The following is a 19,066-nucleotide window of genomic DNA, read 5'->3' as shown; positions in this document are numbered from 1 at the left end:
ACTAGAGCTGGGTAATGTCCATAGGCTTCTCCATCAAGGACACCAAATTCTAGTTAAAGCTGAAATGGCCTCAGCAAGAATACAAGATGGAGGAACCTCTGCACTGTTTGATCTGTTATGATGAAAGACCCACAGAGTGCGTGGACCCTCACGCCCTGACTCAGGAAAGGTGGCCCCCCAAATCACTCACGAGAAGCAGTCTTGATGCAAAAGCATGAGGTCTTTTATATTCCAGTGCACTGGAGTTCACAGCCATACTCCACGTGGGGTAGAGGACTGGGAACCCTGGGTATAGGGTTCAGACAGCTTTTATAGGGTTACAACAAAGCCCGCACATCATAAACCAATCATCTCACAGCATCCAGTGTGTACCAATTAATTTGAACTATCCAAGCCTGCACTTAGCCCAGGAAGTCTGCTTTTGCCTGGGCTTCTGCATGGGATGACAAGGCTCATTTCCTGTGTTCACTCACTCACAGGTGCTATCCTAAACAGCCCTGTCATAAACAGTCAAGAATGTGACCTTTTGCCTACTCACTGCTAGAGGACAGGGTCTGGGGAAAGTTAAGCTAAATTTTTCCATCCTTACAATGACAGACTCTCACACCAGCAGCAACTCAGTTCTAGGGGACTCAACTCTGACTTCCTTAGGTACAGGCACACATGTGGTTCACATATGTACATACAAATGCTCAACAATGCAAGTAAACAAATCCTTAAGGTTTTTCTGGGGGAGAGAGAAACAGGCTGGAAATTGAACCCTCTGGGAATGACTGACTATACACCACAAAGAATAGGAGTTTACTGTTAAGCTTTTTATTCTTAACATCTGACCCCCCAAAAAAGTCAACAAAATAGCCATCCACTGTGTCAACTTGCCTTCTCCTCCTCCTCAGAACCCCTGCCTTGTTCTCTGGGATCCCACTAAGAATGCTCAGGAGAGGAAAAATTCACCCAGCAGCCAGATGGACCTCACTGACTATGATCTCACCAGGAATGGACATGAGGGTTCCTGAGAACCGAAGAAAGGGTTTCCTGTGGTCTTGGAAGCAGCTCATTCTCTTTCTCTCCAGGGAAAACATTTACAATCAACAAATTTGTCCTTCCCTCAGCTTGCTGATCCTTAGTTGAGAGCCAAAATGCCTGTAGACACTTCATTACCTTGGTGATGCCCAAAGCCAACAGAGCCGGTGGGGAACCTAGACCTGTAGCGGCTTGAGTCAGACACCAAAGCCCCTAGACTCTGGATTCTCACAGATGCTCCTGAGGCAACTTGATTCAGGCTGGTTCTTCATCCACTTCAAACCAGCACAGGGTAGGCTTACTCCCACAATGCACTAGGCTTTGTACATGTAATTTTCCACCACTTAGCAGGAATTCTATCCCAGATAGAGAGCCAACTCTGCAGGAGACCATCGAAGTTCAACTCGATGAACCGAATGGGTTTACTGGGGTCACTAACAGGGGCAGAAATGACTCGGAGACCAATGCATCACCAATGCTCACCCTAGCATAGGTGACAGGAAAGCTGGGAACCTGGAGCTCACAGAGCTGACCACCTAACAGGTGGGAGAGTTGTCTGTTCCAGGCTTGGAATATTGAGCATCTCTGGGGCAGCCTGGCTTCTCTGAGCATGTCTCCCAGCAAACCTGAACAGCTTACATGAACTTGGGCAGGGAGAGACCTAATGGATCTGGTCAGCTTCAGGGACTTTCTGCAACTTTTGTGTTGTCTACTTCTGGAGCTTAATGGGTGGAGCTTCCTGAGTTTCCCTCCAAGATGAGCTGTTTTATCTCTGGGAGAAAACTGTTCCCAGGCCCTAGGAGCAGTCTCCCCTTCTGCTAAGTGTTTTCAGGGTGTTATCCCTGCTGAGTCAATTGTTTTACTACCAAGAGGCACCCTTTGGAAGTAAGCAAGACAGGCATAGAATCAAGTCCAACTCCTTGGCACAGTGTCAAGGCTCCTGCCCACCCCCAGCTGCTCTGCCACATGCCTGCCCCATGCACCACTCTCCCAACAGCACCCACCCACCTTTGTCTCTGCTAGACCCCTGCTATGATGACCTGCCTCCACCCCACCCTGCTATGATGACCTGACTCCACCCTACCCATCTCCTCTTCCACTTGGAGAATTCCTCCTCTGTTGCCCTCATCGCTCTGGCAATGACTCAGAGTCTCTGGAGACAGAGCCCCATGGGAGCCATGCCTCTAAAAAGCTCCCTAGACAGTTTCTGGGCCCAGCCAGAGCTGGGAACAACAGTGTAAATACAACTCTCACAGGCTTCCTGGCATCCAAACCTCACCCTGGGCTCTGTTCTGTAGCCCACATACAGAAGCTCCATTCTGTAACATGAAGTGGCATGGACCAAGACGGGAAAAGGTGGCCAAAAGAATCCAGAAGGAAGGAGGGGAAGGCACAGCCCTGTCCTCGAGTCCCTTGCACTGGCCGGGCACCTCCAGGAAGAAAAGCTTCTGAAGCAGTTCATGGGAGTGCCCAAGAGGGAGATTTGATGTTCTGAACACCAGCAGAGATTCATGCCTAGAGGGACCACACTGGACACCAAGGAATACCTACCTCCCCTGTGTTCCAAAGGCTACAAACTGGGGCAGGTCCAGGAGCTTCTCTGGCTATGGCAGTTGCCAAGGCAGAGATCTCACGAAGAGAGTTTTGAGTAATAGAATGAACAGAAGGGACCACCTGTAGAAAACTGGTAGAGGCAGACACCACAGGAGATGTCTCTAGACAACACACCTTGTCCACTTCCTACTCTGTCCAGGCCAAGTCTCCTCCTAATGACAGTACGCAGGATCAGGGAGGCAAAACTCACACGCTCTTAAGAGAGATACAACTCATTTGACAGCTGGCTCAGAACACAAAGAAAATATTTTTGTGCCCTACATTCACAACAGCATTGTACACAACAGTCAAAAGGTGGAATAATCCCACCACCCATGGTGGATGAATGGACAAATGACATATGTATATATGACAGATTAGTATTCACCCATCATTGTAGACCAAAGGTTGCTTTTAAAAGCCTAATTTTAAGTTAAATAAGCAAAAAAAAAAAAAAAGACAATAAATATTGCATGACTCCTCTTAGGTGTGAGGCCGAAAGAAAAATAGAGATTTCCCAGGGTGATGGAAAAAGAGAAGGGGGGATTATTAGTTAATAATAAGCACTTAGAAGCAAGGGGTAGTAGTGCATGCCTTTAATCCCAGCATGTGGGAAGCAGAGGCAGGTAAATCACTTTGAGTTTAAGGCCAACCTGGTCTTCAGGGCTAGTTCTAGGTCAGCCAGGACTACACAATGAAACCCTGTCTTGAAAAAAAAAGTATTATTATAACTTATTATTATTAAGCATTTAGGTTGAGGGTTATAAATATGTTTGCACTGGGCTGGAGAGACATCGAGGACCCAGGTTAGATTCCCAGCATTCACAAGGCAGCTCCTAAGTATCTATAACCCAGTTCCAGAAGTTAGATTTCCTTTCTCTCACCTGCTCAGACACTACACACACGATGCACAAATATACACACAGGCAAACATGTTTACATATAAAATTAAACACCTTTCAAAAATGTTTTTAAAGTTTAGGTACAGGTAGTGGTTGGTTACAGCTTACATCACATTATATATCTGTGTAAGACACTGAATTGTGTGTCTCAGACTGATTAAAATTACTCTGTCAAACACAGCTTACTATCCAAAAAAATAAAAAATAAACAAAAACCAAAAAACTGGACTTTGTGGTACATGCCTAGAATCTCAGCCTCAGGAAGGCTAAGGATATTTGTAACTCAAATAAAACCTGGACAATGTAGTGAGACCCTTTCTCAAAGTAAAATAGAACAGGGTTGGGGGGGGTGAAGCTGCTCAAAGGGTAAAGGCACCTACAGCTCAAGCCTGGTGACCTGAGTTCCATCCCGAGAACCCACATATTGTAGGCGAGAAAGTTATGCTCTGACACACTCATACACACATACAGAGAGAGAAAGAGAGAGAGAGCAGGAGAGGGGGAGAATGAGTTGGGAGTGTAGCATTTGTCTAACTTGCACAGGATCTGGGATTCAATACTGAAAAATGAAACAAAAGCAGACCATCCCATGGAATTAAAACAAAACAAACACTGCAGGACTAAACGGTGAGCAGGACACTTCCACATGGCCTCTTTCTTTCCTGCCCTCTCTTGGTCAGCCTGACTCTGGGTTCCAGCTTCCCATTTTTGGTTTGTTTTTGTCTACTAGATAGGAGCCAGGGTCATGTGGGAAAAGGGAACCTCAGCCTGTATTGGAGGGCCTGTGGAGACATTTTCCTGACTGGGGAGCAAGCTGGTAAGCAGCACCCTCCATGGCCTCTTCTTCCATTCCTGCCTCCAGGTTCCTGCCTGGACCTCCGGTCCTGACCACCAGGACAGACTATAAGCTAGAAGTGAAAGAAGCCACTTCCTCCCTCATTGCTTTTGGTCAGGGTTTTTTATCACAACAATAGAAGCAAACCAGGCCACTCCCCAGTAGTGTGCCCTCAGCTTCTCAAGGTCCAAGGTGCACACACGGGTGGGTGAAGTTCATCTGCTGGCTCACAGCCCACGAGCACCTACCTGGGCACCTCAGAATCACCAGGGTTAGGGGCAGGTTCAGAGACTACGACTGTTGAGTGGGTAGGGCCATGGAATGAGGAAAACAGTGACACACACACACCTTGGGAGAACGCACTTCAAAGGGCTTTATTGAATTTAATTTCCAAAGCAGGGATACTTGAGGCAATTTTGTAAAGACCCTGACTTTTCCCAGGGCTGGTTTTGGCTACTGTAAAAAAAAACAAACACACACACATACACTCAACATAGTTTTCCAGCTTGCCATATGATCTCTTTGGGAGGTGGACAATTCTCAAAGGCACTGACTGGTGACATTGGTGGCTCTGGTCCTTTACTCAGGCAGACAGCTCAGCCAAGGCCCTGTCCAAGGGATCCACGGACCAGTAGTTGTCATCCCAGCCGAGGAACCAGCCCACAAAGGATGGAGGCTCAAAGCCCTGCTTCACAACAGTGATGGGGGTCCGCCTGTCCCGATTAGCCGGGTCTGTCTCAATGTACCGTTTAGCTGCAGACACACATGGAAAAGAAACCCAAGGACTCTTAGTGTTACCTCCTCAAGAGAGCAGGAACTGCCGGAGACCGTGGTCTCAGGCTACCAACCACCACCATGCAAAGACCTTACATGGACTGCGCCAACACAGGAAGAACAGGGACTTCCACCTAAATTCCTGCTTCACAAAGTTCCCTGCCCATCCTTAGTGTATCATTTTCCCCTGGTGGTGAAGAGATTAAATAAAGAAACTAGTCTTGGAGTTCAGCCTCTAGATTAGCTACCAAGATTCTGCTTTCCCACATAGGGACCTTAACACGGGAGTCCCTGGGCATGCTGGGAATTGGACATGGGCTGGCCTCTGTCCCTTCCTTCCCCCCCAGGAAACCCTCAGGCATTCTGAGGGGACACATTTATCTCTTCACCCCTGCTATAGCTTAGACCCGGAATGTCCCTCAAAGCCCTGGTCCTCAGCCTAGGGGCAGTGAGAACTCTAAGAGGTGGTGTCCTCTGCTCCTTGAGGCATGCCCTTGAGAGTGACAAGACACTCCACCCTTTCATCTCCCTCTCAAAGTCCCTATGGCCTTACTCTGTACACACTCCCCACCTCAATGCCTCACCACAGGCTCAAAGTCACCACAGTCAATAGACCTGGGCCGAAACTTACAAAATAAACCTTCATTATGAACTGATTGCCTCAGGTAGTCACAAGAAGCCACTGGAACAATACCCCAAGCAGGGCTCCAGAAGGTCAGAATATGAGCACAAAGTCCCCATCCCCATGGATGCTAACTTCTAGAACAGTACCAGAAGCTGCTCCCACCTACCCACAGCCAGAGACCCCACCCACAGCCAGAGACCCCAGCCCCCAAGGGTCCTCACCAGAGGCCAAGGCTTCTGTCTTTTCCTCTTCCAGTGAGTCCTTTCCAACCCAGACAAAGACCTGGAGGTGAGAGGTGAAATGAAAATCACATGAGAGGCGCTAGTGACAGTCACTGCCAGATAAAGAACAAGGGTGCAGGTGGCCTGGGTGTCAGAAAAAGACAGTGGCCTGAAAACATGTTTGCCATTAACATGTGTCGGTCTAGAATAACACCGTGTTTGAATGTATGATAGCATAAGAGTCTGGGTTTCCAACTTCTCCTAAATCAAAAGTGTTGGGGGATATTTGGTCATACTGAGAACTTCAAGTTAGCGTTTTAATGAAATAAAATTGACCTTGGGTCAGGAGGCTGAGTTACCAACTAGTTGACAGAAAGTAACCATAGAGTTTCAGAGGGCATCTGGAAGGGAGAGATGAAAGCAGGAGGGCGGGATTCTGAGTGGCACAGCTTTTTTATTTTGGCAGAGCAAAAAGACAGGCTTTCCAGGAGAGGCCAGCAAGGAGAGAAGATTAGCTAGTGGATACTTAACCTCTCTAAGCTGGCAGATTTTTTACCCCAGCCTTTGAATCTCAAGTCTTATTTATAAATAGATAGAGCTACCTCTACCTGGGGGAACAGGCTCCCACCAGGCTGCCAGAGAGGCAGGACAATGACTGCAGAGTTGTAATTGCTGGCTGAAATAGGTGTAGATTAAGTCACGGCCACAGTGCTAAAGATAAAACAACACAGGAGGATCTGGAAGCTGGAATGAAGCTGAGAGGTGGGCCTCTTCGGTGGGCAGGTCCAATTTGCTGCAGGCCACGCCATTTCCCATGTCTCCTCACCGCAGCCTGCTTCCTTCACTCATAATCATTGCAATGTAAGGGCAGAGTTGGAAAACCCAAATGGGTAGACAGACAGGTGTTCTTACTCATCCAACAAATGCATGCTAAAGGCGACCCATCTCTGCATCTTGACTAACACGCGTCTAAAGCATGATTTAAAAAGCCCATGTCACTGTGAGCCTTATTATAACAAGTTTGGTCATAAAGTCATAAAAACCTACTTTGCTCATTTTTACATATCATATATTTTTTAAATCGTGTGTGTGTGTGTGTGTGTGTGTGTGTGTGTGTGTGTGTGTGTGTGTGTGCCACAGTGCACATGTGAGGCTCAAAGGACAACCTTGGATGTGGGCCCTCACCTTACGCTTTGTTTGAGGTCAGATCTTTTTGTTGTTCATAGTGTTGTAACCAGACCAGCTGGCCTGTGAGCTTCTGATGAGCCTGTCTGATTCCTCATCCCCATGTCACCTCAGGAGCTTGGGATTGAGGACACACCTGATCACTCTCAGCTTTTCCTTGAGTTCTGGGGACCTGAACTCAGGTCCTTATGCTTGTGTGGCAAGTGCCTTACCTACTGGGACATCTTCTCAGCTCTGCCATCTATTTTTTAAGCATCTATCAAGATAATCACATTCAAGAGCAATTGCCATTTATCAATGACAATGGATTTTGTCAAATGCCTTAGACAAGAAAACTCCAGGCTTGATAACTTTTCATTATTTACAAAGTGCTCCTAACAGAACCGGAAAACCCTCTGAGTCAGGGCTGGCTCTGAGCCCATTTGGCTTGTCTCGGGATTCCCAGCACTTAACATTTTCCCTGGAAGATGATGATGCTAAGGGATACTGGCCAAGGGACTGTCAAGGAGATGCAGGTGAGGTCACCAAAGGCTCAGTCAAGGATGGCAGCCAGATGGCTCAAGCTATAACACTGATCCTCCCACTGAGCTGCCCAAAACTGCCCCAGGGAAGAAAGACAGGCTTGGGCCTTTGTGCCCAGGCATTCTACAGCCTGGAGGACGCTTGGAGCAGGCACCTGATAGGAGTTATTAAGTTGATGTTCCCATGGGAACAGACCCAGAGGGAGCAGAGGAGATCAACTTGATGCAATACTTCATTCCCAGCATTTCCACAGAGCACTGTTCATATGTGCAACTGATACTGGGTGAATGAATGAGTGAGTGAGTGAGTGAGTGAGTGAGTGAGTGAGTGAGTGAGTGAGTGAATAAGTGAATGTCATCCCTGCTGGGTCTTTCACAGAAGCTACCCTAACAGAAGACATGAGTGAGCCCAGTGCTGGGGAGTGACAAGCCTTAATGCACTGGGAAGCTTATACCTGCACATGCCATACTGCTAAGTTCAGCTTTCTTTACACAGACTTAACACACTCCCCTGAGGCTAAGGGGAGAAGGGGGCGATGCAGGTTTATGTGACCTGGGTTTCTAAGGCACTTTACAGTTTCCAATGGCCATGACCTGCCAGGCATAATCCAGCACTTCCATCTCACATCTGAGGGGATGGCAGCTCAGCGAGAAGGGCCATTCAGGGCCTCCCTGGAAATACCTCTCCCTCTACTTTCGCCTTCTCCTTCTCTCTTTCACTCACCTGGTCCCAGGTGTCCAGGAGCATGACATCATCTGTAGCCAGGTCTTCCTGCATAAGTTCACCAGGAACCTCTTCGATCTGAGAAGGGTCAGAGGAGGTCAAGGAAGAAGCATCAGCTCCCAGGATGAGTACACAGAACTGGCCACGCCTTCAGGGCCCTTCCCCTGAACTGGGCCATCAGACTGTTTCTCCAAGCTCTGAGGTTTGTTGAACCCTCAAACCCACCTACTTCCCTAGGCACAAGCAGAGGTGTCGCCTCCAGACTCACCACAAAGCGCCCAATCCTGTTGGAGCAGGCAAAGAGGCGAGGAGGATGGGCATCCATCTTCTTGTCCTTCAGTCTTGGGGATGTGCGGTAGACAGTCTTTCCGCCTAGAGCCTCCCAGAAGCCATCTATGAGGGGAGATCACATCAGTTGACAAGGGAAACCATGGCCCATGAGCACATCTCACCAGACCAGCTGGCTACTCTCTACTTTAAGATTCCCAGGGGCTCAAGACAGAAGGGAAGAGAAAGACCCAGAGAGGGCAAGCTGACATGAGAGACATGGCAGAGACAACAGCCCTGCAGGATGGGCTAATTATCTCCACCCAGAACATAGAGGCCCAGACATAGCAATTCACCTAATTCACACAGCCTGGGAATAGGAAAGCCAGGATGCAAATCTTTTCTAATTCCAATTTTCATTCTTTCTACAATACTTGCCATTTCCTCATGTCCACTCATTCCCACCAGTCACATTTCAAGTATTTAAAAGCCACAGTGAGCATCAGCCACCAACCTGAGGCTGTAAGGCACAGAACATCTATCCTAATAGCAGTTTCTCTTGGGCAGAGAGGCTGCAGACCAAGCTACCCTTCACTGCTTTCATGGGACGCCAAGAAAAAGGGGGTGGGTTCTGAACGGCAACAGAAAAGACAGTGAGGGCTAATGCCTTCCTCTCTGTAGTTCTAAAGGTGAGGAGAACCCCTCTGTCATCACCTCCTGAGGACTTCTTGGACCATCCATGCCAAGTTCTCCTTCCTTCAGTGTCCGGGGTTACCCTGTCATTGGCCATCATGCTCATTTAATCCTCCTGCTCCCTTTTAACACACTCGAGGGTGAAGGTACCAGAGAAGGGCATGGAGGGAAATGCATGGCCCCAGCTCTTACCTGGCTCACTGCCTTCCTCCACCCGCACAGGCTGGGCTCGCAGCACCCTCAGCAGCTCCTGAGCCCCTGTCTTCTCTGCCTCACTGGCTCCAGCACCCACCCACAGGTAGGCAGCCGAGGGGGTTTTCAGCACAAAGGCATCATTGGAGTTCAGAGCACCAGCCTTCGGCATCACCTGGAGGCAGGTGGGGCAGGCAGGCAGCACTCATCAGGAACAAGGAAACACAACCCAGCCCTCCTGACAGCCCAGGGACCCTGCAGCAGACAGACTTCTTCCCCTCAGGGACTGAGGGCACAGACTTGGACACTGAGCGCTCAGGCTAACGCCCACACTTCTTGGATGCATTGTGATGAGTAAGAATGATCTGGAATTTGAGGCTGTGTTAACAGAAGGTGGTAACTCTCCACAGTGTGACTCTCCACAGTGCAGAGACCATTGTGGTCTGCTACACTGGAATCATAAACACGGTCCAGACTGCATAGGATGAGTTATAGAGAATGTAGTGAGCTGCCTATGGCAGGAAGTGTATAAGGAACCCTGACAGAGCACAGGACTGCCAGGGCAAGATGCCCTGGAAATCTGCTCCCTCATCCCACCCAGGCCCATCAATCCTGGAGGTCTACTCAATGGGCCTAGAAGACATCAGGAGGGCAATCCTGCCCATGTTCTGGGACCTGGTGGTACCTCAACGGCCCTGGTAGCTCCAGAGCTGCTGGCTCGGACTTGGAAGAGGCGGGTGCTGGCAGGAGTTGTCTGGCCACCATCTCGGGAGGTGCCACCCTTGTAGATGATCATGGGCTTCCCGCCAAACAAGCTCATGAGATGCGCAGGCTCCTTGCCTTGGACCACTCGGCTCTGGCAGTGAGAGGAGAAAATCAGCTTTGTTTCCTTTCCTTTATAATAATTTATTTATTTTATATGCATCAATGTTTTGTCTGCATGTATATCTGTTGAGAGTATTGGGGTCCCTGGAACTAGAGTTACAGACAGTTGTGAGATGCCTTGTGGGTGCAGGATCTCTGGAAGAGCAACAAGTGCTCTCAATTGCTGAGCCATCTCTCCAATCCCAAAACAGCTTTTCTATGTGGCCCTGGGCCGTTCCCTCCAAAAAGGCTACCACATCTGACTATGGCAACACTGTGACTTGGCAGCATTAGCACACTGAGTAGGGCAAGCTGGAGATGATGTCACTGCCAAGGTCTCTGGTTGCTGTCTTGGCTGTTTTTCCATCCTCCACCTCTGTGAAGTCTTGCCCTGCAGCCCTGAGTCTGGTCCAAGAACCAGGGAAGCCCAAGTTTGCAAATATGGCCTTAAAAGGAAGGACAGATTGCTTGGGTACATTCTTTCAGAATACTGATGTCAGTCCTAGACAAGGGAGAGGATGGAGGGATGCAAAAAGCCTTCCAGAGCTGGAGACACTGCTGTGCCCCATATAGACCCAACCTCCCAACTCTCCCCCACCCTAGCCTGTCTTCTTACTTAGACCTAAACACAGCACGTGGGATTCCTTGTCCTAAATGTGCCCTGCAGGAGCCAACTGGATCACCCCTGCTACACAGCCAAGGGAAGGTATAAAGACAATACCCAGCAAAGGCAGTGTCTATATATCTGGATGCAGACATTAAGCCTAGTACATAGAAAACCCTGCATAAATATTTGTTACATGGCTAGGTCCATAGATAGACAGACGAATGAGTGGGTGGGTGCATGGGTACATGGATGGATGGATGATGAGTGGGCAGATGAGTGAATGAATAATTAGGAAGGTAAGTAAGCAGATAGACCAAGTCCTGGCTGAAGCCCTAAGAGGCACTGCTCTGGCTCACCTGAACAGGAGTTCCTCCCAGCTCCTCATCCAGCTGGGCAGTCAAGATGGCAGATGCAGCAACCTCGTCTTGGGTAGACTGGGCACCTTGCCTAGAAGAGGGAGAGAGACTCAGCACTAGTTTGTGTAGAGCCCTGGGTCTCTTCCTTGCCCTGAGCTCCAGGAACCCATGAGCCTCCTTGCTGTAGGGATGGAACTGGGATGTAGACGAACAGGGACTGTGGGAGAACCAGACAACAGCCTCACCAACCTGCCCATCCCTAGCTCAGCAGACTGTCTTCTTATTTAGGTCCTAGCATAATAGGTAGATTTCTTCGACCTAAATGTGCCTGTGGAGAATTCCCTGGGTCATCCCCTGATGAACAGCCATGAGAGAGTACTTAGACTCCAAAGCAAAATGTACAAAAGTGGTCAGAGCATATCCCTGTATACAAAAACAGGTCAGAAACAGTAGGAATGACACATGTGCCATCTGTAGTAAAAGACACCAGACATAGCCTCATGGGGACATGTGTAAAAGACTGCCTGGATGTTCACGGAAAGATGTATGGTAACTACCCTAAGAGGGGAGGGTTAGGGAGACTCGAGGTCCCCTGCCTCCATTTTTTGCCAAGTCAGGGCCTTGCATGATTATACCTGGCATACATAGTAAATCAAAAAGCCTTCTTAAGAATTTTATATCAGCCAAGCATGATGGCTCACATCTTTAATCCCAGTATTCAGTAATCCCAGTGGATCTCTGAATTCAAGGCCAGACTGGTCTACAGAGTGAGTTCCAGGCAACGTGGTTACATGGAGAAACCCTGTCTCAGCTACTTGGGAGGTTGAGGCAGGAGGATTACAAGTTCAAGGCCAGTATGGGCAAATTACTGAGACTCTGCTTCAAAATAAAAGGCAAAAAGGGTGCCAGGCTTATAGATCAGTGGTAGTGGCTTGCCTAGTATGTCCAAGATCTGGGCTCACTCTCCATCCTCCTCCATGCCCCCCCAACAGTGTGTGTATTATCTAGTTTGTAAATACAGCTGCTTTAAAAGTATGGGGTTGAAATACATGATACCTGAGCATCCCTTTTCAGGGGTTTATGGTCATCAAGGAAAAGGATAGACTGTGTCACAGGCCCCAGAGGACTGAGGGGACACAAGGAAGAAACACCATGTGGGATCATAGGCTCTAAAGATGTACCATAGGGTCTTGGGTTAGTGCCTGGGCCAGAAAAGACACAGGAATGGAGAGATGGTGATACTGGAGTAGATGCAGACAAGTGCCCAGCCCTGAATCTGTCTGACACACAGCTGCTAGTGCTGTGAAGTGAAACAGGCAGGGCAGCTCATGTGTGAGAATTGGCCAGATAACTGAACTTTTATTTCTGTAACTTTTCAGTGGGTCTAAGATTATTTCAAAATGAAAACTTTAACATAGAAAACATTCAACAACTAATAGATACTAGTCTGAAATGTCTAGCATAGGAACACCATTCTCTTCCTTCCTTCCTTCCTTCCTTCCTTCCTTCCTTTCTTCCTTTCTGATGGGAGATGTCATTCTGTAAATATGTTTCTCTTATTGTTTAATGAATAAAGTCCTGTTGGCCAATAGGGAAGCAAGATAGGCAGGACTAGAAGACAAGGGGGATTCTAGGAGAGGAAGGAGGAGATTCAAAATGTAGGACCAAGAGAGCAGAGGTCCTGACTCTTTCCCTGGTAAGGCAAGACCACGTGGAAATGCTTAGATTAATAGAAATGGGTTAATATTTAAGACAGAGCTAGCCAATAAAAAATGCTAGTAACAGGCCAACAGCTTTATATCTAATACAGCGTCTCTGTGTGTTATTTGGGGCTGACACGGCTGTGGGACGAGGCTGGCAGGAAAACTACTTATAACATCTTTCTTTCTTCCTATCCCTCCCTCCTTTCCTTCCTTCCTTTCAACATGGCTTCACTGTGTAGCCCTGGCTGTACTGGAACTCGATCTGTAGACCAGGCTGGCTGGCCTTGAGTCATGGATATCCACCTGCCTCTGCCTCCTGAGTGCTGGTATTAACAGTATGAGCTGACGACATTTTCTTAATACTTGTTTTTTTTCAGTGCTAGGGGAGTGACCCAAAGCTATCTGCATCTATGAAAGTGCTCTGCTACTCCTGACCACAAATGCAAATTTTAAGTCTAATAAAATTAAATACCATTTTATAAGCTATCAGACCAAAATCCATGGTTTAACAACATAGTCTGCTGAAGTGGAGCCAGATAAACAGGGACTCTTACATGTAGCTAGCAGGAATACAGGAATTTGAACCTATCAAAACAACAGGTCCAGTCAGTTGACTCTGATCTGGCAATCTGTCTCTGGGAACTCACCATAGAGAGACATCTGTAAACATCTAACTGTTTGCTAACAGTTATTAATCTTGATGGTGCTGATGAGAGCAGGTGACTAGCACACAAGTATGCATGGGTGTGGGGAGCTTGTTGATAAATGGCAGTATAGCAACCCAAAGGCATGGTACAGTTATTAGACATGCACACCTACATCAGGAGGCTGTCAAGGAGCCTTCCAAGAAGGCTGTAAAAGGCAAGCCATATCCTTCAGTAATTATGCAAAAAAGGATAAATAAAAACTGCCAAACTGGTGACTGAGTCAACAAGGGCACTGGTAGGATGAAAAGTTCAGAAATGACACCTTTAGACTCCGCCTTGGTTTTGGAGCAATGTGATATTTAAATTAAAAACAATTATTTAAATAATTATTGTAATTGACATATATATCAATACTACATATTTATGTACTACAGAATAATCTGTAATTGCTACAATGAAAGCCTCTGAAAGGATAAACCGGTGTTAGGATCTGGCATTGATTGACAGGAGTTGCTGGGTTGATGTGTCTCTCTGTCCCTAAGATGGCATGTCATATTCTGATGGCAAGCTTAGAGTGACTCTGGGTGAAAATGGGCCCCAGCAGGCCTCTCTAATCCAGACTCCCTCAGGTCAACTCACTCTCTTCCTCTCACCATATTCAGGCACAGTCAAAGCCACACACTCCGACTGACACTGAGCAGACAGACCAGGTCCCTTACCAGTTGTAGATGATCTGTCCCTGGCGGCCACCATGACGATAATTGTACAGAATGATGTAGCTGTCACCTCCATAGAACTGCCCGTATGTGGCAGGGTCCACTGGTACCTTATTGGAGCCTTCAATTCTCCAGATCTGCAGGGGTAGAGTTGGGGTCAGACACCGCAGTGTGCCCTGTCACCTCAGGCTAGCTGGAGACCCCAGCAAAGTGGATAGTGCAGATAACAGGACAAGATTTCACAGGTGCATGGTGCCATTTAGGTCCAAGCAAAGTTAAGTACTTTGCCTCACTCACAGCTGTTGAGAGGCATGGTGGAACCACGATCCAAAGTTTCCTGCTCTTCTCACCACATTTTGGATAGCCCTGTGCTTCCCTGAGAGGCCCCCTCAAGATAGCACTAGATTAGAAAGCTGAGCCAGGCCTGAGTCAAAACTAAGCCCCAGCCCTTGAGAAGTCATATAACTTCACACATTGTCACCTCTCAGAGCCTCAGTTTTCACATGTGAAACGTGACCGTGGTGACAACAGTTAAAGCAGGTCTTTGAAGCCTTAAATTCTAGTCATGAAGATGCCTTAAATTCTAGTCATGAAGATGGCATGATGTCCTGTGCCACAAGCTGGCTGTCCGCTGTTAGCAATGGGACTGTCATTACATCTCCAACATTTCCACTCTCCCCATAGTTACAGAATCACTAGGATAGCTAGTGACCTCAGAATGACCCCTGCAGGCGGGTCTGTGCAGAGATCCAGTGACAGGACCTTAGCCATCAAGAGACCCTGCAGTGACACCTGGTGGTAAAGTAGAGACTCTGCTCAACCCCATTTTACAAGTGAGCAAGTGAGGAGGCGCAGAGAGGTTGACTCAGCCAGGCTCAACTCTTTGTCCACTGAATACTTTCACCGCCTCCTCCCCAAACCTAGAGCAACAAAAAATAATATCCAGGACAGTAATGATGCCATACAAAGATGACCCTGTAGTATGCCTCTTTGAAAAACAATGGACGGCGGCCTGAAACCAACTCTGGGTCCTAAACTTCTCTGAACACACCTCCACCTGCACCAGTCCCAGATGCCTCCTCACCTCTCCCCTAAAGCATCACTGCCACCCTCTCAGATGTGTCTGCCTCCTACCTATTCTTACACTGTGTCTAAAGCGTGGGACCAAATCTGCCATACACCCACAAAAAAGACAAGACAAAAAGACCCAAAGTACTTGATTATTGCCACACCCCATGAATGGCATCAGCACCAAATTTCGATAAGCCCTGTCCTCTTCAACAGTGGGTCACACCTGGGATGTGCCCCCTATACCCACCCCAGCAGTAAATCCTAACTACTGTGAGATCCACACCCACAAAATCTTCCTTTCAGCTCTGGGAACAACAGATTTCAAGATTCTTTTGTGGCTGTGGTCACTCCCACCCCTTCCCATCCAAGCACTCCTAGGGAAAAGGATGGGGCCGGGAACCTGGCAAAGAGCCTGGCACATAGTAGGTACTCAGGGGATGTTTGTTGCCAGCAAACAAAGGAAACAAAACAAGGATCTCACCCACAAAAACTGTGTTGGAGAACATAAAAGAAACATCCTCGGGGAAGCCGAGGGTGAGGACATGAAGCATGGGCGCCTGGGAGGAAGGGAGACAGGAGAAGAGAGATCCAGCCAAAGCTGGCCCAGGCACAGCACCCAGAAACTGCTTTTGATAAAAAGCACTGGCTCCTGCCTGTGACCAGGGCAACTGAAGCCATAAGGACGTCCAGGCTTCCGTTCGGCGTGGGTCTCCCTTACTCTTGAGTCATCAGCTCTGCTTGTTACTCCCTCAAGGGTATCTTGCTGACCTACCTTACCTGCCTTTGAGGCTGAAGGCAGAGATGGTCACTGCTGGGAACTACGTCACTGCAAGAACAGCTTTCTCATCCACCCGAGATGATGCTGATTATTCAAGAGGGAGGGGCAGCACCCTGGAGTCTAACCGGCCTTAAAAATAGAGACCTCCTTGCAAGCCAGATCCTAGGTGAGTAACCAGGCCACAATTTGACCAGGGTTGCTTATTTACACACACCTCCAGGCCCAACTCTCCCTCTATTTAAATGTAAAGCTCATGTCCATGCTGTGAAGATGGACTTGGGGATCATGAGGGCCCTTTTCTAGTTATCAATGTGGTTACGTTGATAAAATCTCCATCTGCCCTTCACCATCCAGGTGACTGAGGAATTCCAGGCCTGTGGAATCTGGCAGAGCCAGGCTGTCACTCTAAAACTGTGGTTCCAATACCTGTTTCTGGCCAGTGCCATCATCATCCATGCCATGCTGGGCGGCCATGGCGGTGGAGGTATGCAGTGTTGCAGCATCAAATGGCACCCGCTCCACATTGGCAATGTGGCTGGAGAGGTAGGCCAGGCCAGGGCCATCTGTCTGGTCTGGGTCCCTCCAGTTCTTAAAGAACTGTTTGAACAGCGGGGTCTCACCACCCTCTGGGAGGACTGAAACCTAGGAAGGGAGAAGAGGAGAAGGGTATAGCAAGGCTGCCTCGCATGGCTCTTAGGGCACCTCAAGTGTCCATCCAGTCCCCAAAAGGTCCACCACTGAACCTGCCTCTCCCTGGTCTCAGACCCTCACCTGGGTCTGCCTGGGGTACTCCATCTTCGTGATGAAGTCAGAGGCCGTTTTAAGGGCAGCCTTGCGTTCCTCCATGTTGGCCTGCTTGCCTGCCAGAAATCAAAGGACATCATCAGCAGTTGTGGCGGTCTGAATGAAAATGGTCCCCATGGGTTCATAGGGAGTGGTGCTATTGGGAGGCGTGGCCTTGTTGGAGTAGGTGTGGCTTTGTTGGAGGAAGTGTGTTACTGGGGGTGGGCTTTGAGGTTTCTGATGCTCAAGCCAGGCCAGTGTCACTCTCTCTTCCTAATGCCTGCAGATCAGGATGTAGAACTCTTAGCTGTCTCTCCAGCACCATGTAAGCCTGCATGCTGCCATGCTGCCTGCCATGATGATAATGGACTAAATCTCTGAACTGTAAGCCAGCCCCAATTAAATGTTTCTATAGAATAGTTGTGGTGGTCATGGCATCTCTTCACAGCAATAGAAACCCTTATTAAGACAACAGCTCAGAGGTCCCAGGAAAGGGACAGTCAACCTACCTCCCCACTCTCCTTAAAGTTATACCATAGCTAGGGAGGACTACCCCAAGAGCTGAGGGCTTCTAGTTCCTTCCCTGAGGCCCTGGCCAATAACTGCAACCATGACAACCACTGTGGTCCACTTACTGAACATATATAACTGCACAAAGATTATTTTATTTAATCCATAGGACAGCCTTAAATCATAGAGGTGTGTTCCCCTCACATATAAAGAAATGGGCCTCTCAGAGAGGTCACACGAAGTTGGCCTGCTGCTCCCTAGCAAGGATATACACTTGATAGGGAGTCTCCTTTCAAGGTAACATGCTCCTCCCTCCACACAGTGGGGCCTCTGCTCCAGCCCTCTAGACCCTCGAGGAATCAGGTGAGGCCCTGGCCAGTCCATGCCCAGATCCCTCAGGGACAGCCAGCCCAGGCTCAGGGAGCTTCTCAAGTTCTTGCTGTCTCCACCCGCACCTCCCTCCCCCTTCCCAGCACCAGTCTCAATGCATCGGAGGAAGGGGTCGGGGAAACAACTGGGCCCAGGAGACTCACAGGAGACACTCCATCCACAGAGATTTCCCATCCCCGGGGAGAGAAAGCCTCACAATAACATACTGCTTACCCTTCAGCACGCTGGGCCCAGGACCCACAAAGCTACACCTTTTAAAGATACATAAATTTTACATGGTGTCTATTAACTTCTCAAAGACTGGCCCTGTCACACACTTGGCAAATCTTCATCTGGGCCTAAACTGGGCCTCAGGCTCAGCTAAGTGCAAAGCCAGACATTAGCTTAGGAAACTGATTGTTCTGTACCGTCCCAGCCACCACCGGCCAGCACTGTTTTCCCTGGGGCTGAGATCCTGGAAGCCTCTCAAGACCAATGGAACCTGGGCAACTGTCCCGTACCTTTCCAGACAAAGATTTTCCCATCTCGGCCATGATCCAGGATGAAGCAGTCCTCAGATCTCAAGGCACCCTGGGCGAATGGGTTCTCATCAGCCACGAGAGAGACTGACATACTGCCTGCACCGTTGGAGACCTGTGGGATGAGAGGGCAGCACCATGTGAACACTCGAGGCAGCCAGCGGGGCAGACCAATGTCCAGGCCCATCCAGCTCTGCAGCACAGTCAAGCATGTAAGTTAGCCCATGACATGGATGCCACACCTGGAATAGGAAGGTGGGTAAACGGAGGCAAGGCATGTAGCTCTGCTTGCCCGGTATGCACAAAGCCTGGGGTTCTAGCCCCCCAGCACCACACACACCAGATGTGGTGGTGCACACTTGCAATCCTAGAACTCAGGAGGTAGAGGCAGGAAGATCAGGCAGACATTCAAGGTAATCCTCGGTGGGTTCAAGGCCAGCTGGGATACACAAGACCTTGTCCCAGTAAAAGGTGTAGAGCCTCAGATAAGTTGTAGAGTTTGCTGAAAAGCGTTTGAAATCGTGAATCAGGGAGAAGAAAAATGACAAGAGCCAAACATGATGGGCCA

General features: G+C 48.7%; 1 protein-coding gene across 3 annotated transcripts in view; it reads right to left on the bottom strand.

Annotated features, from left to right (window-relative positions):
• Window positions 1-4,702: 4,702 nt before the first annotated feature.
• Gsn (gelsolin) overlaps window positions 4,703-19,066 on the bottom strand; it is a 54,993-nt gene continuing 40,629 nt past the window's right edge. For all 3 annotated transcript variants that reach the window (XM_051185302.1, XM_051185299.1, XM_051185300.1), the window contains exons 7-17: window positions 18,481-18,613; window positions 17,069-17,157; window positions 16,724-16,939; window positions 14,452-14,585; window positions 11,383-11,473; window positions 10,241-10,411; window positions 9,556-9,730; window positions 8,672-8,796; window positions 8,404-8,481; window positions 5,974-6,034; window positions 4,703-5,106 (exon numbers count right to left, since the gene is read on the bottom strand). In XM_051185302.1, coding sequence (XP_051041259.1) covers window positions 4,937-5,106; window positions 5,974-6,034; window positions 8,404-8,481; window positions 8,672-8,796; window positions 9,556-9,730; window positions 10,241-10,411; window positions 11,383-11,473; window positions 14,452-14,585; window positions 16,724-16,939; window positions 17,069-17,157; window positions 18,481-18,613 — 1,443 coding nt within the window. In that variant the 3' untranslated portion in view covers window positions 4,703-4,936. The remainder of the gene's footprint in view (window positions 5,107-5,973; window positions 6,035-8,403; window positions 8,482-8,671; window positions 8,797-9,555; window positions 9,731-10,240; window positions 10,412-11,382; window positions 11,474-14,451; window positions 14,586-16,723; window positions 16,940-17,068; window positions 17,158-18,480; window positions 18,614-19,066) is intronic.

This window comes from Phodopus roborovskii, unplaced genomic scaffold, assembly GCF_943737965.1.
Source record: "Phodopus roborovskii unplaced genomic scaffold, PHOROB, whole genome shotgun sequence".
NCBI lineage: Eukaryota > Metazoa > Chordata > Mammalia > Rodentia > Cricetidae > Phodopus > Phodopus roborovskii.
This window is presented reverse-complemented; position numbering and strand designations above follow the sequence as displayed.